This window comes from Oppia nitens, unplaced genomic scaffold (genome assembly GCF_028296485.1).
Source record: "Oppia nitens isolate AA-2021 unplaced genomic scaffold, nextdenovo-longstitch-racon4-pilon3 scaffold6_pilon_pilon_pilon, whole genome shotgun sequence".
NCBI classification, from domain to species: domain Eukaryota; kingdom Metazoa; phylum Arthropoda; class Arachnida; order Sarcoptiformes; family Oppiidae; genus Oppia; species Oppia nitens.
This window is the reverse complement of record NW_026533250.1, coordinates 4977763-5002147: the sequence shown is the minus strand read 5'-3', so window position 1 is coordinate 5002147 and position 24385 is coordinate 4977763. Positions and strand designations below refer to the sequence as shown.

The 24385-nt window shown below is 29.6% G+C and overlaps 7 protein-coding genes across 7 annotated transcripts; 2 read left to right on the top strand and 5 right to left on the bottom strand.

Moving 5' to 3' along the window:
* The first annotated feature begins 2176 nt into the window (after positions 1-2176).
* On the top strand, positions 2177-4219 carry LOC128962779 (uncharacterized). The gene is made up of 4 exons (XM_054309180.1): positions 2177-2572; positions 2894-3340; positions 3407-3565; positions 4181-4219. The coding sequence occupies exons 1-4, from the start codon at positions 2189-2191 to the stop codon at positions 4217-4219; spliced, it is 1029 nt and encodes a 342-aa protein (XP_054165155.1). The 5' UTR covers positions 2177-2188.
* An 834-nt stretch (positions 4220-5053) lies between these two features.
* Positions 5054-6620, top strand: LOC128962778 (uncharacterized). The gene is made up of 3 exons (XM_054309179.1): positions 5054-5512; positions 5835-6275; positions 6342-6620. The coding sequence occupies exons 1-3, from the start codon at positions 5126-5128 to the stop codon at positions 6618-6620; spliced, it is 1107 nt and encodes a 368-aa protein (XP_054165154.1). The 5' UTR covers positions 5054-5125.
* A 9114-nt stretch (positions 6621-15734) lies between these two features.
* LOC128962525 (uncharacterized) lies at positions 15735-16426 on the bottom strand. Its single transcript, XM_054308900.1, has 3 exons — positions 16204-16426; positions 15941-16130; positions 15735-15853 (listed from the first exon to the last, which is right to left on the bottom strand). Exons 1-3 carry the CDS (start codon positions 16345-16347, stop codon positions 15750-15752), a joined length of 438 nt encoding a protein of 145 aa, XP_054164875.1. The 5' UTR covers positions 16348-16426; the 3' UTR covers positions 15735-15749.
* Positions 16347-17108, bottom strand: LOC128962776 (uncharacterized). The gene is made up of 3 exons (XM_054309178.1): positions 16739-17108; positions 16436-16647; positions 16347-16359 (listed from the first exon to the last, which is right to left on the bottom strand). Exons 1-3 carry the CDS (start codon positions 17102-17104, stop codon positions 16347-16349), a joined length of 591 nt encoding a protein of 196 aa, XP_054165153.1. The 5' UTR covers positions 17105-17108.
* Positions 17109-17826: 718 nt separating this feature from the next.
* Positions 17827-18817, bottom strand: LOC128962775 (uncharacterized). The gene is made up of 3 exons (XM_054309177.1): positions 18621-18817; positions 18059-18508; positions 17827-17973 (listed from the first exon to the last, which is right to left on the bottom strand). The coding sequence occupies exons 1-3, from the start codon at positions 18705-18707 to the stop codon at positions 17827-17829; spliced, it is 684 nt and encodes a 227-aa protein (XP_054165152.1). The 5' UTR covers positions 18708-18817.
* A 3540-nt stretch (positions 18818-22357) lies between these two features.
* LOC128962524 (uncharacterized) lies at positions 22358-23049 on the bottom strand. Its single transcript, XM_054308899.1, has 3 exons — positions 22827-23049; positions 22564-22753; positions 22358-22476 (listed from the first exon to the last, which is right to left on the bottom strand). The coding sequence occupies exons 1-3, from the start codon at positions 22968-22970 to the stop codon at positions 22373-22375; spliced, it is 438 nt and encodes a 145-aa protein (XP_054164874.1). The 5' UTR covers positions 22971-23049; the 3' UTR covers positions 22358-22372.
* Positions 22970-23731, bottom strand: LOC128962774 (uncharacterized). The gene is made up of 3 exons (XM_054309176.1): positions 23362-23731; positions 23059-23270; positions 22970-22982 (listed from the first exon to the last, which is right to left on the bottom strand). Exons 1-3 carry the CDS (start codon positions 23725-23727, stop codon positions 22970-22972), a joined length of 591 nt encoding a protein of 196 aa, XP_054165151.1. The 5' UTR covers positions 23728-23731.
* Positions 23732-24385: the final 654 nt, after the last annotated feature.

The window sequence follows — 24385 nt, the reverse complement described above, 5'->3', positions numbered from 1 at the left end:
CATTACATGAGTTATCTTATCCTGTTCTTCCATATTTGGATTAATTTTATTACATAACCGTATAACATCATAATGATAGTTTGCTACTGGTTCACTTAGACCTTGGTGTCTGCAAATGAGATTTGATTGATAAATAGATCTATAATTTTTTGGTCTAAAAGCTTCTCTTAAGCCATCATAAATCTGAGATAAAGTGAGTGTTCCCTCATAATTGCTATCAATGTCTAGCTTTGCAAATTCTTTATACCACATTTCTGCAGTGGATTTTAAGTGAACTGGTAATCGAAGCTTTTTCATATCATCATTCCAGTTATTGCATTTACTCACATAAATAAAATGACCGATCCAATCATCTATGTCATTACTACCATCAAATGATTGGGGTGTAATTGATCCGACAGTAATTATTGATCTAAATTCACTTTTGGGTTTAGGCTTTTCTGTATTGTTGGTAATATTTGTAACATTATTTAAATTGTTGTTTACAGTACTTAAATTTGTTCCCATAGATCTATTTTGGCAATTATTTTTATTGCTTTCAATTTGTGGGCTAGTTTGACTGTTTTGGTCATTTTGGCCAATTAGGGGATTGACATAATTGCTTGCATTTTGGCCATTTATTTGATTTAATGGTTCATTTTGTTCAGTTAAACCACTACTATTAACATTAAGACTGTTTTCTGGTGTTAAAACATCTGTTTGTGTGATAGTGTTATTTGAATTTCGTGTTACTGTGTTAACTGTGGGATTAGTTTCACTCCTAGTGAGTGACTGTGATGTGTTACGAGAGCGAGCTTTTCTAGTTTTTCTGGGCATTTTTATTGCTGTTTTATGTAATATAGTAATTATTTTAACGCTATTTTGTGTTTTATTACTTTTTTAATTACTTTTTCAAACTTTTGGAAACTACTTTTACTCAATTTTAACAAATAAATCTAACTGTTTATTATATCTAATTTCTTTAATGTCTAACTCTACTGTACCGTAGGTGGGGTTCACTGATAACATGTGTGAAACATATTCTCTATTCAATAGCGTTTCAGTTTTTGAAGTTTTAAAGAATTTTGACAGCAATAAACCCATTGAAACTGTAACGTTAAGTTAACTGTAAAGTTAAGGTTTACAGTAATGATAGTGAATATTATGCGTTTTTTTTGGTAATAAAACTAATCCTTACAATTATACTGAATATTCACTATTATTTGAGGCATTAATTGGGATATCTATATGTATAGGTCTTTTAAAATAGCAAAATTCATATATTAAGTTAAATACTGTTAGCGCAATAGAAAGTATAAACAACACAAAGCATAAAAACATAGCGTATTAATTTAGACACAATTGCATTAATTTAATAATCAATAAAATAAAAATTAAAAAGACATACCAATCCATAGTTAGTTAATGCAAAAGTACTTATAAAATCGATACCACTGCGAACTCCACCAAATACAACATAACATATATTTTGCCAATATATGTCTGTATACGAGCGCTGCACCGAACTCGGGTTAGCGGCTGTGAAGGCTGTACCGGCCGTACAACTGGTCGTCAAAATGTAGAGCACTCTTCAAACACATCCAGTTGTCCCACCCAAGTGATTGGCCGATTTGGCCGATCCGGTCGGTACTGGCGTTTCTTGCGCCACCCTTTCCCCAGCACCAGTATAGTTGTATGAATTGTTATTTAACACACAATTTTAATTATAAAATAATATTACTTTATTGTTGAGTATCAAAATTAAATACTTAATACAAAAGTATAAAACTTAGACAAAATAAGTACAGTACAAAAGTACTAAAAACTGTTAAAAACGAAATAAAAAAACTATTACAAAACATATACGATTATAAAAGACGACTACAATATCAAGACCCCGAGTTAGGGTCGGTTGACTCTTATATAGCTGGAGAGGGAGGTGTGGTATGTCATGCATGGGCTGATCTAAACTAACCAATTATATAATCTTAGCTACCAAAACTATAATATATATGTAATATATATTATTATGTTTTAATATTAATAATAAAATATAATTTTTGATATTTATTTGTTTAAAAAACTACGAGATTTTTTTTAAAAATTATTAATTCCTTTTACTATTTTATTAATTTTTGTTTAATTTAAATTGATATCAATTTGATATTCAAATACATTGCAATAAGTTGACAGTTGTTTTTACAATTAAATGTCTTATAAATCTTTGATTAGCTATAGTGTTGTGTTAGTAGTAGTTATTGTTGTTGTGTTGACCATTGAATCGGAAGCCGTGACCAAAGATTTTTGTATTGAATTTGTAAAAAATGACCGAAAAATTGATTTTTCATTTCGTCTCTTTTATTACGATCGCAAAGTTTATTCGCTGAACTACTTCTTCATTGGTAATACATTCTGGAGACTAACATTTGATGACAAAGACATGACAGTAACCATTGACAGCAACAGTACCGGTGCTTCCGACTGGTTGTCCGGTCAGAAGTACTCTATGGTCTGGTGTTCCTGGTTTGAGGGTACGGATAGTCCTATTATTGTTGGTGTAGACTATGGACACTGTCGTGTCGGTGCACTAAGGGTTAGTTATCTCTTTCTCTCTCTTTCTCTCTCTTTCTCTCTCTTTCTCTCTCTTTCTCTCTCTTTCTCTCTCTTTCTCTCTCTTTCTCTTTCTCTCTCTCTCTCTCTCTCTCTCTCTCTCTCTCTCTCTCTCTCTCTCTCTCTCTCTCTCTCTCTCTCTCTCTCTCTCTCTCTCTCTCTCTCTCTCTCTCTCTCTCTCTCTCTCTCTCTCTCTCTCTCTCTCTCTCTCTTTCTCTCTATCTGCACACATACACATATGCTATAATCAGTGTTAGTAATAATTTTATAAATAAATTAATAATTATTTTAATAAACCGTTTAGAAAGACTTGAAAACCATAGACTGGGCGGTCATTTCTATCGATACGTTGAATGTTGAACACACGGCCAACGACACGACAACCATAGAGTTTGGCAAACAATTGAGACCAACATTTGCTTGGACTCCAATACCATCTCAAAGTGCCAATCGTTATGTCACCTTTTGGTTCAAAAATCTGACTGAAACCTATAATTTTCATAGCCCGTACCAACCGTTTATAGATATCACTGAAACGGATTCAACTGAAAATGAGATTATAAGAGGAAAAAACGAATTGGAAATTAATGAAGAAATAGAAATAATGACAATTATTGGTCATTATATTTATTATGATTACGATCCTGATTATAGTAGTGGTACTGCTAATGGCCAGGGATCCATTGTCTTTATGAATGCCAACAGTACTATCAAATATTGTTATGTTGGACTACCGTTCAACAAGAAGACCGTATGTTTTCAACTAATGTCTACTAATATAAATGTATTACTAAATTACAATTAAATATTTATTTAGTGTAAACCAGAAAATCTAAATACACTCATCAACTGTTCCCATATAACAACAACAACAATGACTACAACAACCGGCACTCAAACTAATTGGTATAAATGGTTGAAAACAACATTACTTATTGTGGTTAATGTAATCCTATTGATACTCATCTGTTTGATGGTATACTTGGTTTACAAGCAATGGTTAAAACGATGCAAAAGACAATAACAAAATTAAATTATAGTCTAATTTATATATTTTATTTTCTTTAAATTTTATTTATTTTATTTTTTGCAAAAATATTGATATTACTGTATACTATAAAAGTTTTATAATAAAACACAATTTAAATAAATTTATAATTTCTAAAAACTAATTCAATAATAATTTTCATTAGTATTTTTTGTTACAGTTATAACTGTACTATAGTTTTATTTAACCTTACACAAAAAAAACTAATAATTATTGCATCTAACTTAACAATACAATAGTTGCTTTAAAAAACATTTATTAATTTAGATGAATTAAGTTTTTAATTATAAGTCATTTAAGTGGCTAATTGATGCCAATTTAGATAGTAATCACCAAATTGTAACCTAAAAATCATTGGATAATAAACCATATAATTTAGATGTGACACAAAACCATGACCATCAGGTGCTACCACAGTAGCTTTTGAATCGTCGGTCAACCTCTAGTAATGCCATATCATTCATCAATCGGATCTGATAATCAGTTTCAGATAGTGTTTCAGTTTATTAATGTATTTTTGAATCTATTTTGGATCGACTTTAGGAAATATCGGATCTGTTTTTCTGTACGGATTGTCCATAGATTCCGTACACTTCAAACATTATTGCAAACAGTGTGTCCCTAATCATCGGATCCACACTATTGTAATCAGAGTCGTTGATCCACTGAATTAACTTTTATATCACTATCGATGTCTATTTTAACCATATCTTTAGCTATTGTTTTGTTTGATTGTAATGTTTAAACAATTTATAAATTATTGTTTTAATACTATATTTACAGTAAAAACTAATAATTTTCATTAGTTTTTTTTTTGTTACAGTTATGTCATCAAAAAGTATTATTTTTATATTATTGAAATGTAATAATTAAGATTACAAGTTAGTAAAAAAAAGGGGGCAACAATGTATCACGTGTTGTATTAAATTAATATTACCAAATATGCAGTTAACAGGTTTTTATTTTATAAATTAAAAATAATGAAATGAAATTTTACACAATTTTTTTTAAAAAAAAGTTTCATTTTTAGCGGAATCAATAGTTAAACTAAATATAGGATTGTATTCACAAATATACTGTTTTAACTTAATCGATACTTTATCAGTTTTTGACATTTTTTATTTATTTTTATTAAATTTATCAAAAATATAGTTTTATCAATAAATTAATCAACAAAAAAAAATAAATCATGTTAACTGCAATTCTATAATTATTATTAATTATGAATCTCGTGATAGTTTATATTATTATAATAAAGCGCGCGAAGCATTATTGCCCCTTTTTTACTAAGCTTAGTAATAATAATATTATAAATATATTAATAATAAAATATAATTTTTAATATTTATTTTTTTTTAAAAAAACTACGAGATTTTTGTTTAAACTATTAATTCGTTTAACTATTTTATTAATTTCTGTTAAATTTAAATTGATATCAATTTGATATTCAAATACATTGCAATAAGTTGACAGTTGTTTTGCAATTAAATGTCTTATAAATCGTTGATTAGCTATAGTGTTGTGTTAGTAGTAGAAGTAGTTATTGTTGTTGTGTTGACCATTGAATCGGAAGCCGTGACCAAAGATTTTTGTATTGAATTTGTGAAAAATGACCGCAAAATTGATTTCTCGTTGCGTTTATATCATGACGAAGACTATCGAAAGATATTCTTTATCGGCGACACATTTTGGACACTTAAATACTACGATAGCGTCGACAACAAGACAGTAACCATCGACAGCAACAGTACCGGTGCTTCCGACTGGTTGTCCGGTCAGAAGTACTCTATGGTTTGGTGTTCATGGTTTAAGGCTAAGGATAAACCTATTATTGTTGGTGTAGACCATGAAAATTGTCGTGTCGGTGCACTAAGGGTTAGTTATCTTTCTCTCTTTCTCTCTCTCTCTTTCTCTCTCTCTCTTTCTTTCTCTCTCTCTCTCTTTCTCTCTCTCTCTTTCTCTCTCTCTCTCTCTTTCTCTCTCTCTCTTTCTCTCTCTTTCTCTTTCTTTCTCTCTCTCTCTTTCTCTGTCTCTCTCTTTCTCTCTCTTACTCTCTTTCTCTCTCTCTCTCTCTYTCTCTCTCTCTCTCTCTCTCTCTCTCTCTCTCTCTCTCTTCACACACACACACACACATAACAATCAGTGTTAGTAATAATTTTATAAATAAATTAATAATTACTTTTAATAAATCGTTTAGAAAGACATGAAAACCATAGACTGGGCGGTCATTTCTAGCGATACGTTGAATGTTAAACACGCGGCCAACGACTCGACAACCATAGAGTTTGGTAAGGAATTTAGGCCAACATTTGCTTGGATGCCAATACCATCTCAAACTAAACGCCGTTACGTAACGTTTTGGTACAACGGTGTGACCAAAACCTATAATTTTGATAAACCTGACAAACCGTTTATGGATATCAACAAAACAGATACAAAACCAAAAGAGATTATTAGAGGAATAAGCGAATCAAATGTTAATAAGGAGACAGAAATAATGACAATTATTGGTCAGTATAGTTATGCTGATAATGATTATAGTACTACAACAGCTAATGGCCAGGGATCCATTGTCTTTATGAATGCCAACAGTAGTATTAAATATTGTTATGTTGGACTGCCGTTCAACCAGAAGGCCGTATGTTTTCAACTAATGTCTACTAATATAAATGTATTACTAAATTAAAATTAACCTTTTATTTAGTGTAAACCAGAAAATCTAAAAACACTCATCAACTGTTCCCATATAACAACAACCATACCTACAACAGCCATACCTACAACACCTACAGCAGCCATACCTACAACATCTACCACGACTATGACTACAACAACCGGCACTCAAACTAATGGCCCAATTAATTGGTTTAAATGGTTGAAAACAACATTTCTTATTGTGGTTAATGTAATCCTATTGATACTCAACTGTTTGATGATATACTTGGTTTACAAACAATGGCTAAAACGATACACAAGACAATAGCAAAATTTAATTATAATCTAATTTATATATTTTATTTTCTTTATTTATTTCGTATGTAAATTGTAAAAAATATTGATCATACAGTGTATACTATAAAAAACATTTAAAATAAATTTCCAAAATTTATATACACCAGTATAAGTTATAGTGTATAACTGTACTATTTTTTTTTATTTAATCTTTCAAAAAAAACTCACTAATAATTAGTTCATCTAAATTAATAATTCAATAGTTGCTAAAAAATAATTGACGCCAATTGACAAAAAAAACACTTTAAATGATTGTTAAAAAAATTAGATGCAATTGTAAACCATTTAAGTTTAAAAAATGTTAAATATTTAATATTAAATGTCAACTACTATTATATATATGTTTTTATTTATTAACTTTTAATACATATACTTTTATTAAAGGAATAGTCAGATTAGATTTTATTAATGATGTCATTAAACTAAAAATATTATAATTTATACTAATTATTATTATACAACAATTTTTATTTGATTAAAATACTACGAGATTATAGCATTATTTTTTTAAAACTAGAGTTTAATATTAACTAGTTTTATGTTATCAATCAATTGGGTATTCAAACCAATGATAACATTTGTTTCATAATTTTCAATATTCAATAAAATACTTAACAGTATTATACAGTAATGTCTTATAAATCGTTGATTAGTTGTAATGTTGTGTTAGTAGTCGTAGTTGTTTTGATCATTGAATCGCAAGCCATGATTACTAAAGATTTTTTTATTGAATATATGAAAAATAACAGACAAATTGATTTTGGATTTCAATGTTTCGATAAGCAGTCAATTAATTTTGATAAATACTTTTTCATTGGCAATACATTCTGGAAACTGACATATTTTGATGGAAATGATGACAAAACTGTTACCATTGACAGCAACAGTAGTGGTCAGTCTAACTGGTTGTCCGGTCTAAACTACTCTATGGTGTGGTGTTCCTGGTTTAAGGCCACGGATAGACCTGTTATTCCCGATGTGAACTATGATCACAGTCGTGTCGGTGCACTGCGAGTTAGTATACATTTATCCAACCCTATCCCCACACACATCCCTTTCCCAAAAAAAACACACAAACAATTAGTTAACTAAATATATATTAATTGTTAATTAAATCTATTATAGAAAGACAAGAAAACCATCGACTGGTCAGTCATTGATAGCTATACGTTGAATGTTAAACAAACGGTCAATCATTCAACAACAACAACAACCATCACATTTGACAATGAATTTAGTTCAGCATTTGCCTGGACTGCCAATTCAAATCAAATTGAAGGTCGTTACGTAACATTTTGGCAAAATGGTTAAACCAGAATCTATAATTTTGATAACCCATATGAACCGTTTATAGATAATATGACCACCGATACTCGTAAATATCATACTGTCAATAATAGGACCCAAAATAATGACAATTGTTGCTCAGTATAGTTATAATGATTTCCTTAATAATAATAATGGAAATATGGGCCAGGGATCCATTGTCTTTATGAATGTCAACAATAGTATCAAATACTGTTATGTGGGAAATCCATTCAATGGAAAGGCCGTATGTTTTTTTTAATAGCAACAATGTCTACTTCAATATGAATTAATGAAATAATAGATAAATTTTTATTTAGTGTAAACGAAAAAATCAATAGTCAATACCCTATTATGGCAATAGTGGCACAGTATAGCAATAATGATTGTTCTAACTCATGTGCAGATAATATAAATGGCCAGGGATCTATAGTGTTTATGAATGCCAACAACAATAGTATCAAATACTGTTATGTGGGAAATCCATACAATGATATGGCCGTATGTTTTTGTATTTTTTTTAATTATTAGCAAAAATGTCTACTAAATATATGAATTATTAAATTTAGTAATAAATTTTTATTTAGTGTAAACTAGAAAATCTAAAGACACTGATAGACTGTTCCCATATATTTAACAACCGGCACTCAAACTAATGGTACAAATAATTGGTTTAAATGGTTGAAAACTACATTACTTATTGTGGTTAATGTAATCCTATTGATACTCAACTGTTTGATGATATACTTGGTTTACAAGCAATGGTTAAAACGATGCACAAAACAATAACAAATTTAAATTATAATCTAATTTATATATTTTATTTTCTTTATTTTTTTTGTATGTAAATTGTAAAAAATATTGATCATACAGTGTATAATATAAAACACATTTTAAATAAATTTCTAAAATTTATATACTCCAGTATAACTGTACTATATTTTTATTTAATCTTACAAAAAACAATTCAACAATAAAATTATAGTTTAATTTATTATTATTATATATTTGATTTAGATTTAAGTTTTCATTTGTAACATAAATTAATTTAATTAAATTTGCAATACATTGACAACATTTGTGTCTATTTGTGAACATTTGTATAAATTTAATTAGTAATATTTAATCTAATTAATAAATAAAATTTATTAAATCTATAATAAGTATAATAATAATTTGAATTTCTTATAGCTTGTTTTTTTATATAAATATAAATTATTATAATACATATAGGATAATGTGTATTAAACTAATGTAGTTATAAAAAATCAATTTTATAAATTTATTACATTGATTATAAAAAAAATATATTATAATTATTATTTTTAAAGTCACGCAAATTATGTTACAAATGTTTAAATTAAATAATTTAATTTATTTGTTTTTAAAAAATATATTAATCTTTTTAACGGTTAAATATCTATTAAAAGCTAATTATTGCTTATATTAATAGTTTTTTTCATTACAATTGATTTATATCTTTGGCAATGAATCGACTGATATTTACTAAATAATAAAATTTATATTAAAAATGTGTAAATCATTATCATTGACAGCAACAATGGTGTTGATGTTGTCGACAATTGCATCGGTGATCGTCTTTGTCGAGTCCATAGATTTTTGCAAAAAATATGTCAGAAATGACAATAAAATTGATTTTGGATTTCGTTTTATTGACAAAAAGGTCAAAGAATTTGATTACGAATATTTGAAATACTTTTTCATTGGTAATCACTTTTGGAAATTGAATTACAATGACGTCAACAAAAGTGTCGAAATTTATACCGAAAGTATCGGTCAGTCTTACTGGTTGTCCGGTGAGAAATACTCGATGGTCTGGTGTGTCTACTATAATGCTTCAAAATTTCCTACATTTCCCGTCATAGAAGTAGATCACTGTCGTACCGGTGCGCTTAGGGTAACATTTTTTTGTTTGTCTATTTATCTATACATTCAATAATTAAATATATATTAATTTATTTTTATCTCTATGTATGAAAACCCCAATTAGAAAGACCTGAAAACAATTGATTGGGCGGTACTGATGCCTAACACATTGGATGTCAATCAGACACTCAACACAACGACCATAACATTTGGTGCCGACTTTGAGCCCTTACTGGCGTGGGTATCGGTGCCGTTTCAGTTTAAATACCGTATCGTCACCTTTATGTCGACCAGTGGTCAGACAAAAGTATTTAACTTTTGGGATCCAAACAAACCAAATGAAGATCTTCCCAATGAATTAAAAAGTGATCACCGATTTATTATTGAGGCAAAACAGGAGCAAAAAATCAATAGTCAATACCCTATTATGGCAATAGTGGCACAGTATAGCAATAATGATTGTTCTAACTCATGTGCAGATAATATAAATGGCCAGGGATCTATAGTGTTTATGAATGCCAACAACAATAGTATCAAATACTGTTATGTGGGAAATCCATACAATGATATGGCCGTATGTTTTTGTATTTTTTTTTTTTAATTATTAGCAAAAATGTCTACTAAATATATGAATTATTAAATTTAGTAATAAATTTTTATTTAGTGTAAACTAGAAAATCTAAAGACACTGATAGACTGTTCCCATATAATAACAACAACCGGCACTCAAACTAATGATACAATTAATTGGTTTAAATGGTTGAAAACTATATTATATATTGTGGTAATTGTAATCCTATTGATACTCAACTGTTTGATGATATACTTGATATACAATCAATGTTTACAACGACACAGAAAACAATTTAATAATTAAATTTAAATTTTTAATTTATTATTATTATATATTTAATTTAGATTTATGTTTTTCATTTTGTATTTATATATATATATAACATTTTTTTATTAGAAATAAATATCTAAAATTTCTATACCAGTTTAACTTGAAAACTATATTTTAACTGTATTTTAGTTGATAAATTATTGACACCAATTATTGCTAACAGTATGTATTGTAATTTAGATTATTTAATCGACGTATTTAATACACTGTTGTATTGCACGCGCAAACAATGTCAAAACAAAGCCCATATTTAGGAGTCCAGACCAACAATTTACAGTATTTTATTTTATTATTATATATATATAAAGTACAGTATATACTATATAGTATCATATATATTGTATAATATTAATATTATTAACTTAATTATTATTATAAATTATATATATATATTCTAGAATTAAGACAAATTTAGTTTTAACGGTCAAATATACTATTAAATTGTGGTTTTGTTATAAAAAAAAACTGTTTATATTAAATACTTTTTCATTGTAATTGATTTGATGTTTTCAGCAATAAATGTCATCAATCAACTGATTGGTAAAAATAAACTATTATTTAAACTCTGGATAAATAATGTGTAAACTTATAGGATTAACAGCAACAGTGGTGTTGATATTGTCTACCATTGTATCGGTGATTGTGTTTGTCGAGTCTAAAGATTTTTGTGAACAATATGTCAGAAATGACTGTAATATTGATTTTGGATTTCGTTTTATTAGCAAAACAGTCAATGAAAATGATTTTGAATATTTGAAATACTTTTTCATTGGCAACACATTCTGGAAATTGGATTTCATTGACTTCAATAAAACTGATAAAACTGTCAAAATTAATACCGAAAGTGTCGGTCAGTCTGATTGGTTGTCCGGTGAGAAATATTCGATGGCCTGGTGTGTCAACTATAATGCTTCAAACTTACCAACACTTCCCGGCATAAAAGTAGATCACTGTCGGGTCGGTGCTCTAAAGGTAACTCTATCTAACTATCTATACATTCAATCTAAACATTCAATCTATTTTGATATCTTGTTTTGATATTTAAAAACACAATTAGAAAGATCTGAAAACAATTGATTCGGCCGTTTTGAATGCTAAAACATTTAATATCAACCAATCAATCAGCACATCGACCATAACATTTGGTAACACATTTAAGCCACTACTGGCGTGGGTACCGATGCCCTGTCAGTTCAAGTACCGTATTGTTACATTCATGTCGACTAGTGGTCAGACAAAAGTGTTTAACTTTTGGGATCCAAATAATCTGAATGTAGACTTTCCCATTGATATATCTCAGCGACCTATTATATATGGGTATCAGGAGAGAAAAATTCATAGACTATATCCTATTAGGACAATAATAGCACAGTTTAGTAATAGTGATTGTGATGGCAAATGTCATAAAAATGAAAATGGAAAGGGATCTATTGTATTTATGAATGTCAACAAAGCTATTCAATACTGTTATGTGGGTAAACCATACATTCGGGTAAGGGTTAGAAAAAAATCTATAGAAAGACTATATTATAGTTATAATTAATTATATAACAAATAAAAAACAAATTAATTTACAATAACGATGTTTTTTAATTTATTATTTGTTTTTTTCTTTAATTAAAACATTTGTTTTTTTGGTTGTTCAGTGCAAACCCAAGACATTGATCGACTGTTCCGATACTATCATACGATACGATATCATCAGTCCAACTACTGTCACAACCGATAGATTAATAAAGATTTTAACTATTTTATTGATTATCGTCGGTGTTGTTGTTGTCATCATCTTTAGTGTCGTCATAATTGTCTGGATTTATCGATTCGGCGGACAAGGAGATGGAAATACTGGTAATAGTTGTTATGTTTCTATGTGTGAGAGAGAGAGGGAGAGAGAGAGAGAAAGAGAGAGAGAGAGAGAGAGAGATTATTTATTGTTATAATTTTTTTATATTGTATTATAATTGTACAGATAATACATCTGCAAAGTCCTACCGATCGAGAACCAAGAAGAAGAAGAAGAAGAAGAGTTTTTCGAAAAGAAGAATATCGCTAACTAGCAGTCAATCGAAACCAACGAATTCAAAGACGGTATCAACTGATCCATCAAAAGGTGATGATATTTCAAACACATTCGGACCGATAATAGTAGAGACATCATCCAAAGCACCGACATCTCAGACAAACTAATTTATTGTTATTTATATTTATATTATAGTTTGAGTTGACTCTCAGTGAAGAATATTTTGTTAAATGTTTTTTTTTATAACTCTCTATTCAAATGTATTTAATTTATTGATCGATTGATTTATATTTTTGTATATTTTGTATACAAAAAAAATAATAATAAAACATTGAATACAAAAATACAAAATAATTAATTTTCTAACATTGATTTATCACTACTATTATTATTGACTAATTTTACAGATATGACTACTATTACTATCCATTACTGCTATTATGACTAAGTTTGCTATAGTAGTCATCATCGCTGTCACCATTGCTGCCGAAATAACTGTTGTCTGTGATGACTACGGCCGGATCCGATGAAATAGTCTTAATGCTGAGACCCGAATCATCGGAAGGACTTCGGGACGGGCGCTGACCGCCACTCGAACTGATGTTACTTTTAATGGACAACGAATTGTTTAGCGAATGGCTTACATAGAGACCGACGCCGATCAGCGGTATGGTCACCAAAATGACAATCATCAGCAATAGTATGACAAAGACAAACATCCAGGAGTTTTGATCGTAATCTGTGGCCATACAGTCGTCGTTTATACGAAACAGTTGTCTCAGATTGAGTGCCGTTCGTACCACTCGTGACCGATTGGCATCGTATCGATAGACAAACGATAGGCTTCTGTCCAGTGGCTTATCATTCATATCGCCGATCATATAAACGGTAGAATTCATTAGAAACAGTCCGCGAATGACCAGTCCTTTGGAGTTCAACGGTTTATTTGCTGACAACAAGGCTTCGGTCCAGTTGGCCATACCTTTGACAAGATCTACAGTGTATAGCACTGGCCTATTGTCGTTGTCGTCGCCATCGGCGCCGTTCACCACAAACAACAATTCGTAGCGTTTGCTTAGGTAAAGTACCGGCCGATAGCGTTGTCGACTAAATCCCGGTGGCCATAACGGTCCGGTTAGATCAGTGCCGTTGGGTTTCATTTTCCACGGCATATCTTCAGCACTGTTGATGACTGTCTTTGCTATATTACCCATTGAGTCATTGATCCGATAGAACTGATATCTGTATGATTGGGTTTGGCTATTGTAGTACAGTTCCCACATAATGTTACGTAGCTTTTGTACGTTCAGACACTGTTCATCGCAATCAGAGGTCGTTGACCGGTCGGGAAAGTCGGGCCACACTTGAAATGTCGACCATTTGTCAAATGTTTCCAACGGTAACTCTCTGCCCAGTGTTTCGGTGTACGAGTTGTAAAGCCATTTATATCGGGTACCGATCAGTTTGACAAAGTTTTCAATACGATTGGCCACTCTTTTGATGTCCGAATTGAATGCCGACTCCAAGTGATTGGTTGTACAAAATTCGGGTAAACAGTTGGCCAACTGATTGATTGATATCATTATCATTAAAAGTACTATCATTATAACTGTCATTATATTTGATAAAAACAAACAAAAATGTTTATTAATTTATTTCACATTAAACATTAAAAAATTGTTTTGAATATTTAAAATTATTAAATTCAATGAAATCTTACTATAAAATTGCAATTATTTAAGCGCAAGCTATTATATAATGCATTACATTATTTTAATTACTAATTTAAAATGTACAGTACATGTATCAGTTATTATTATTATTTATTGCAATTTAATTAATTATAAATAACTATAACATTATATCACAAATAGTATTGACCATAAATAACTTATAGTTTAGTTTAGTTTCTCAGTATCAATGAAGGGAACAAATGTAGATTATAGACAGCCTTTAGAAAATTATTTGCCCCCAAACCCATCCACACCCACCCAACCACTTCCTAACCTCATACTGACCCCAAACTAACCTAACTAAATAATAATTAAGTAATAAAACTAACATTTTATATATGTATAACTTCATAAAACAATACTTTTTTGCTGGCTGTCTATAATATACATTTAAGCCGATATCGGAACTGTGAAATGTGCGGCTAAACAGTGGGTAAGTAGTAGTAGTGGTAGTTGTTGTTGTATTAGTAGAAATGTTGATAAGTAGTTGTTTTTTTTTTGCTATAAAAAGCTAATCCTTTGTACAAACACTACAAGAGGTAGTGAAGAGTTAGAAAGTCTACTGAAAAACTGTACCGACAATGGATTTGCACCCAATGTCGACAATTGTTTGCCACTGATGCCCAATATGACCATCGATGTCTGCATCCAAGTCTGCAATGGCTATGGACAATGTTCTGATTCTGTTTTGTCTGGACATCTGTTTTGTTAGACCCATAGGTAGTGATGACCACCGATCCCGATCTCCAGCACTTTATCATCCATTGATTTCATCCTTTATCACCACCGGTACTGTAATCGCCAGTGTTTTCTGTGATGTTGTTTGTCTGTCTGACTATAAAATACAACTAATCATATATTAAACTATTGTTTTAGTTATTATAATATTTTTTTGTGCAAAATATATTCATTAATTATTATCTTTTGATATGATTTTTATATAGAATTTACAGTCAATTTATTTATTAATAAATCATTTAATTATTATATATTATATTACTGTATAATAAATCTTATAATAACTATAATAAAGATAATGATAATAAAGATAAACAAATATCAGAGTTGACACCAAACAAACAAACAAAAAAAAAAAGATAAATTATTACAGAATTTTCTATACAATATATTGAGAGAGTATTAACTAATAAAAATCAATAATTATAAGAAAGAAAGAGAGAGAGAGAAACTAATATATTATTCAATATAAATGTCAGTTTTATTGTTGTTGTCCTGTCTGTAGGTATGTGTCTATGAAACACCAGTTTTTCTCTTTTTGTTTACTTTACTCATAGATGACGGACTGGTCGATCCTAATCTCACCGACGATCTACTAAAAACATTATGCATTTCATCTAAATATATATATTTTTGAAAAAATTGTATTAATATCTGTATGTTTGAAATGTTTTTGTATTTTATTTGTTATTATTCATCCATACCTTCCCTTCCAGAACTGGCATTAAAACACAAGACTATTCCAATGATTAGTGACATTAGTATAACTGATGTGACAATCAGTATAAGCAGAGTAATCAAATATGACTGGGTTTTTGGTGGTGGAGTCGATGTTGGTGTCGATGTCGGAGTTTTTGAACAGTCAATCAATGTTTTCAAATGTTTCGGTAGACACTGACAAACATGCATACAATATATATAATTATTAAAAAAATACCAACAATTATACTGTATATATATAACATACAGCTGTATTGTTGAACGGCAGTCCAACATAACAATATTTGATAGTACTGTTGATATTCATAAAGACAATGGATCCCTGGCCCTCAGTTCCAGTATAATAATGTTTCACGTAATCATATTCACTAAACTGACCAATAATTGTCATTATTTCTGTCGCCTTATTAACATATGATTCGCTTAATCCTCTAATAATTTCTTTTGGTATTGTATCTGTTTCGGTGATATCCATAAACGGTTTGTCGTGTTTATCAAAATTATAGGTTTTAGTCAAACCTTTGTACCAAAACGTTACGTAACGATTGTCACTTTGATATGGTATTGGCATCCAAGCAAATGTTGGCCTAAATTCCTTACCAAACTCTATGGTTGTCGTGTCGTTGACCGCGTGTTTAACATTCAGCGTATCGGCAGAAATGTACGCCCAGTCAATGGTTTTCATGTCTTTCTAATGGGATTTTCATGTAATTAACAATTTATATATAAAATTAACTGATTAATTGATTGCTATTATTAGTGTGCAAAATATTTACACCCACCCGCAGAGCACCTACATGACAATGTCGAACATTGACACCAGGAATATCGTTGGCCTTAAACCATGAACACCACACCATAGAGTACTTCTGACCGGACAACCAGTCGGAAGCGCCGCTACTGTTGCTGTCGATGATAACTGTTTTGTTGTCGACGCTGTCGTAGTATTTAAGTGTCCAAAATGTGTCGCCGATAAAAAATATCTTGTGATAGTGTATGTCATGATATTGATATAAACGCAAAGAGAAATCAATTTTGCGGTCATTATTCACAAATTCAATACAAAAATCTTTGGTCACGGCTTCCGATTCAATGATAAATACAATAACAACTACTTCTACTACTATCACTAAACTACAGCTAATCATAGATTTATAAGACATTTAATTGTAAAAACAACTGTCAACTTATCCAATAAAATTGAATAATGAAATTGATTTAATAAAACAGTAATTAATAAACTATATGTAATAAAAGTTAAATTTATAACAATTAAAATAAAATCTCGTAGTATTAAGACAGTATTAATTTATGATTATATAATTTTTATTATAGTTACAAAAAAAAATAAAATCATACTGATATATCTGATGACATAACTTATGGTTTGTGCGGGAGGGTAGGTATTGATGGTAAACAGTGAGCTAAGTAACATAGTTTAATTAATATGATACAGTAATTGTCAGTAAAATATGTGTATGTGATTTAAATATATAGTTTAATTTTTTTTATATTATTATTGGATTCAATTAACAACTTACATGACTTTAAAAGTTTATTTCATCAAAAATTTGAATTATCTAAATTATATACTGTTAGCAATAATTGATGTCAACTTATTTATCAACTAAAATACAGTTAAAGTATAGTTAAAATTAAACTGGTATAGAAATTTTTATTTTAATAAAGAAATGTTTGATATATAATATATTTACAAAATACAAAATGAAAAACATAAATCTAAATCAAATATATAATAATAATAAATTAAAACTTTAAATTTAATTATTGAATTGTTTTCTGTATCGTTGTAACCATTGATTGTATATCAAGTATATCATCAAACAGTTGAGTATCAATAGGATTACAATTACCACAATATACTGTATAATATAGTTTTCAACCATTTAAACCAATTAATTGGGCCATTAGTTTGTGTGCCGGCTGTTGTATGTATGGCTGTTGTTGTTGTTATATGGGAACAGTCTATCAGTGTCTTTAGATTTTCTGGTGTACACTAAATAAAAATTTATTACTAAATTTATTAATTCATATATTAGTAGATATTGTTGCTAATAATTAAAAAAAATACAAAAACATACGGCCATATCATTGTATGGATTTCCCACATAACAGTATTTGATACTATTGTTGTTGGCATTCATAAACACTATAGATCCCTGGCCATTTATATTAGTTGCACATGAGTTAGAACAATCATTATTGCTATACTGTGCCACTATTGCCATAATAGGGTATTGACTATTGATTTTTTGCTCCTGTTTTGCCTCAATAATAAATCGGTGATCACTTTTTAATTCATTGGGAAGATCTTCATTTAGTTTGTTTGAATCCCAAAAGTTAAACACTTTTGTCTGACCACTGGTCGACATAAAGGTGACGATACGATATTTAAACTGAAACGGAAACGATACCCACACCAGTAATGGCTCAAAGTCGGCACCAAATGTTATGGTCGTTGTGTTGAGTGTTTGATTGACATCCAATGTGTTAGGCATCAGAACCGCCCAATCAATTGTTTTCAGGTCTTTCTAATTGTGGTTTTCATACATAGAAACAAAAATCAAGTAATATATATATTAATATATATACATAAAAATTATTGAATGTATAGATAAATAGAAAAAGAAAAAAAAATGTTACCTTAAGAGCACCGGTACGACAGTGATCTACTTCTATGACGGGAAATGTAGGAAATTTTGAAGCATTATAGTAGACACACCAGACCATCGAGTATTTCTCACCGGACAACCAGTCAGACTGACCGATACTTTCGTTATAAATTTACTTTTGTTGACGTCATTGTAATTCAATTTCCAAAAGTGATTACCAATGAAAAAGTATTTCAAATATTCATAATCTAAATCTTGGATTGTTTTGTCAATAAAACGAAATCCAAAATCAATTTTATTGTCATTTCTGACATATTGTTCGCAAAAATCATTGGACTCGACAAAGAGGATCACCGATGCAATGGTCGACAACATTAACATCACTGTTGCTGTTAATCCTAGAAATTTACACATTATTTATTCAAAGTTTAAATAATATATATTTTGTTACCAATCAGTTGATTGATGACATTTATAGTTGAAGATATCAAATCAATTGCAATGAAAAACTATTTAATATAAACAGATTTTTTTTTTTTAAATAAATAACAAAACGACAATTTATTAGTATCTATTTGACCGTTAAAACTAAATTTGTCTTAATTGTAGAATATATATATATATATATATATAATACTGTACTTTATAAATACTATAAATTGTTGTATTGCATTCAATCAAATGCATTAAATAACATACATATAATAATAATGTAATAATAATAATGCAATAATAATAATGCAATAATTTTAATTAATAACTAATTAATAGTTTTCTTTTTTAATCACTTTGTGGTTATAGTGGTATAGATTTTTTTTAAATAAAAATTTATGGCTAAATTGACTTTTGGTCTCATAAGCTAAAAGTCGTTATTTTAAACAACAAAAAAAACATTATATATATTAAAAATATAAAAGTGCGGAAACACAAAAAAAATCTACTTAAAAAACTATTATAACATACCTGGCCTCATATATACTGTATATACACTGTTATAAACTTTAACCACATAATAAATCGCGAGAATATTAATATCAATTATTAACAATAATCAATATTAATTTTTTGAATCTATTGAATCCAATATTAATGACATTATTTCCTTAAAAAATTTAAATTACAATAAATACTGTTAGCAATAATTGATGTCAATTATTTATCAATTAAAATTGCAATATTCAAATTTATTGGATAAGTTGACAGTTGTTTTTACAATTAAATGTCTTATAAATCTATGATTAGCTATAGTATTGTGTTAGTAGTAGAAGTAGTTATTGTTGTTGTGTTGACCATTGAATCGGAAGCCGTGACCAAAGATTTTTGTATTGAATTTGTGAATAATGACCGCAAAATTGATTTCTCGTTGCGTTTATATCAATATCATGACATATACTATCACAAGATATTTTTTATCGGCGACACATTTTGGACACTTAAATACTACGACAGTCTCCACAACAAGACAGTAACCATCGACAGCAACAGTACCGGTGTTTCCGACTGGTTGTCCGGTCAGAAGTACTCTATGGTGTGGTGTTCATGGTTTAAGGCCAACGATATTCCTGGTGTCAATGTTCGACATTGTCGTGTAGGTGCTCTGCGGGTGGGTGTAAATATTGTAGCAACTTTCGTGCGGTAATCATTTGTAGGACTGTTTTCATGTTACTTTCGACACGTTTCTCCCCTTTGACCACCATCCCCAACGGTAAGGTTACACTGTCACTACACGGATCGACACCTCACGTGACGATACCCTCAACAGTATCTCTATTCGTTACTCAGATCACCACAATACATGACACAACTTTATTATCTTTACCTTTGACTATTATGTGACAAGATTTCCAAGACGAACTCCAACGATTAGATCCACTGTTCCGCCGTTGATTACACCAACGCTATACTTTTATATCAACCTTTAATTATACTTACTCCCAAATATCTCTGCCCGCTTACCTCGGAAGGGACGCGGGCGCAGGGCCCGGTCCCTTCAATAACTTACACCTCAAAGTTCAATTAAAACCTTTACCTTTATTTATTATACTAATTTTATGAGGGATACAGGTAAATATACGTCTCTCCACTTCGAAGGCCAGATCACAACTCTCTTCTCTCTCTCCAAAATTCAACTCAACTCAGATCAAGAGAAACATCTAAACACATGCGTGGTTTAACATATTAAATTAGCCAATAGTATAATTTGCTAATAACTTATACAATCCCACTAAAATAAATCTACTCCTACTTAAAGTCCATGTAAACTAACCCTATATATATGATATAACCTATGGATTAATAACCTTTGAATTAAATAGCCTTCTCGCTCTGTAACCTACTCGTTACATAGCCTTCTCGCTATAATTCTTATATAAAACTAGAGTGAATGTCCTAACTCGACTTCCTCTGATAGGTAAATAACGTGAATTTTCACAATATATTGCACACTAATAATAGCAATCAATTAATTTTATATAAAAATTATTAATTACATGACAATCCTATTAGAAAGACATGAAAACCATTGACTGGGCTTACATTTCTGCCGATACGCTGAATGTCAAACACGCGGCCAACGACACGACAACCATAGAGTTTGTTAATGAATTTAGGCCAACATTTGCTTGGATGCCAATACCATCTCAAAGTGAACGCCGTTACGTAACGTTTTGGTACAAAGGTTTGACTAAAACCTATAATTTTGATAATCCTGACAAACCGTTTATGGATATCAACAAAACAGATACAATACCAAAGAAAATTATTAGAGGAAGAAACGAAGCATATGTTAATAATGCGACAGAAATAATGACAATTATTAGTCAGTTTAGTCAAAATGATTACGATAATGGTCATGTTTTTGGTTATACTACTACAACTGATGGCCAGGGATCCATTGTCTTTATGAATATCAACAGTACTATCAAATATTGTTATGTTGGAATGCCGTTCAACATGAAGGCTGTATGTTATATATATTATATATATATACAGTATAATTGTTGGTATTTTTTTTAACCATTATATATATATATATATATATTGTATGCATGTTTGTCAGTGTATGCGTAGTGAGTAGTGAAGAGTTAGAAAGTCTACTGAAAAACTGTACCGACAATGGATTTGCACCCAATGTCGACAATTGTTTGCCACTGATGCCCAATATGACCATCGATGTCTGCATCCAAGTCTGCAATGGCTATGGACAATGTTCTGATTCTGTTTTGTCTGGACATCTGTTTTGTTAGACCCATAGGTAGTGATGACCACCGATCCCGATCTCCAGCACTTTATCATCCATTGATTTCATCCTTTATCACCACCGGTACTGTAATCGCCAGTGTTTTCTGTGATGTTGTTTGTCTGTCTGACTATAAAATACAACTAATCATATATTAAACTATTGTTTTAGTTATTATAATATTTTTTTGTGCAAAATATATTCATTAATTATTATCTTTTGATATGATTTTTATATAGAATTTACAGTCAATTTATTTATTAATAAATCATTTAATTATTATATATTATATTACTGTATAATAAATCTTATAATAACTATAATAAAGATAATGATAATAAAGATAAACAAATATCAGAGTTGACACCAAACAAACAAACAAAAAAAAAAGATAAATTATTACAGAATTTTCTATACAATATATTGAGAGAGTATTAACTAATAAAAATCAATAATTATAAGAAAGAAAGAGAGAGAGAGAAACTAATATATTATTCAATATAAATGTCAGTTTTATTGTTGTTGTCCTGTCTGTAGGTATGTGTCTATGAAACACCAGTTTTTCTCTTTTTGTTTACTTTACTCATAGATGACGGACTGGTCGATCCTAATCTCACCGACGATCTACTAAAAACATTATGCATTTCATCTAAATATATATATTTTTGAAAAAATTGTATTAATATCTGTATGTTTGAAATGTTTTTGTATTTTATTTGTTATTATTCATCCATACCTTCCCTTCCAGAACTGGCATTAAAACACAAGACTATTCCAATGATTAGTGACATTAGTATAACTGATGTGACAATCAGTATAAGCAGAGTAATCAAATATGACTGGGTTTTTGGTGGTGGAGTCGATGTTGGTGTCGATGTCGGAGTTTTTGAACAGTCAATCAATGTTTTCAAATGTTTCGGTAGACACTGACAAACATGCATACAATATATATAATTATTAAAAAAATACCAACAATTATACTGTATATATATAACATACAGCTGTATTGTTGAACGGCAGTCCAACATAACAATATTTGATAGTACTGTTGATATTCATAAAGACAATGGATCCCTGGCCCTCAGTTCCAGTATAATAATGTTTCACGTAATCATATTCACTAAACTGACCAATAATTGTCATTATTTCTGTCGCCTTATTAACATATGATTCGCTTAATCCTCTAATAATTTCTTTTGGTATTGTATCTGTTTCGGTGATATCCATAAACGGTTTGTCGTGTTTATCAAAATTATAGGTTTTAGTCAAACCTTTGTACCAAAACGTTACGTAACGATTGTCACTTTGATATGGTATTGGCATCCAAGCAAATGTTGGCCTAAATTCCTTACCAAACTCTATGGTTGTCGTGTCGTTGACCGCGTGTTTAACATTCAGCGTATCGGCAGAAATGTACGCCCAGTCAATGGTTTTCATGTCTTTCTAATGGGATTTTCATGTAATTAACAATTTATATATAAAATTAACTGATTAATTGATTGCTATTATTAGTGTGCAAAATATTTACACCCACCCGCAGAGCACCTACATGACAATGTCGAACATTGACACCAGGAATATCGTTGGCCTTAAACCATGAACACCACACCATAGAGTACTTCTGACCGGACAACCAGTCGGAAGCGCCGCTACTGTTGCTGTCGATGATAACTGTTTTGTTGTCGACGCTGTCGTAGTATTTAAGTGTCCAAAATGTGTCGCCGATAAAAAATATCTTGTGATAGTGTATGTCATGATATTGATATAAACGCAAAGAGAAATCAATTTTGCGGTCATTATTCACAAATTCAATACAAAAATCTTTGGTCACGGCTTCCGATTCAATGATAAATACAATAACAACTACTTCTACTACTATCACTAAACTACAGCTAATCATAGATTTATAAGACATTTAATTGTAAAAACAACTGTCAACTTATCCAATAAAATTGAATAATGAAATTGATTTAATAAAACAGTAATTAATAAACTATATGTAATAAAAGTTAAATTTATAACAATTAAAATAAAATCTCGTAGTATTAAGACAGTATTAATTTATGATTATATAATTTTTATTATAGTTACAAAAAAAAATAAAATCATACTGATATATCTGATGACATAACTTATGGTTTGTGCGGGAGGGTAGGTATTGATGGTAAACAGTGAGCTAAGTAACATAGTTTAATTAATATGATACAGTAATTGTCAGTAAAATATGTGTATGTGATTTAAATATATAGTTTAATTTTTTTTATATTATTATTGGATTCAATTAACAACTTACATGACTTTAAAAGTTTATTTCATCAAAAATTTGAATTATCTAAATTATATACTGTTAGCAATAATTGATGTCAACTTATTTATCAACTAAAATACAGTTAAAGTATAGTTAAAATTAAACTGGTATAGAAATTTTTATTTTAATAAAGAAATGTTTGATATATAATATATTTACAAAATACAAAATGAAAAACATAAATCTAAATCAAATATATAATAATAATAAATTAAAACTTTAAATTTAATTATTGAATTGTTTTCTGTAT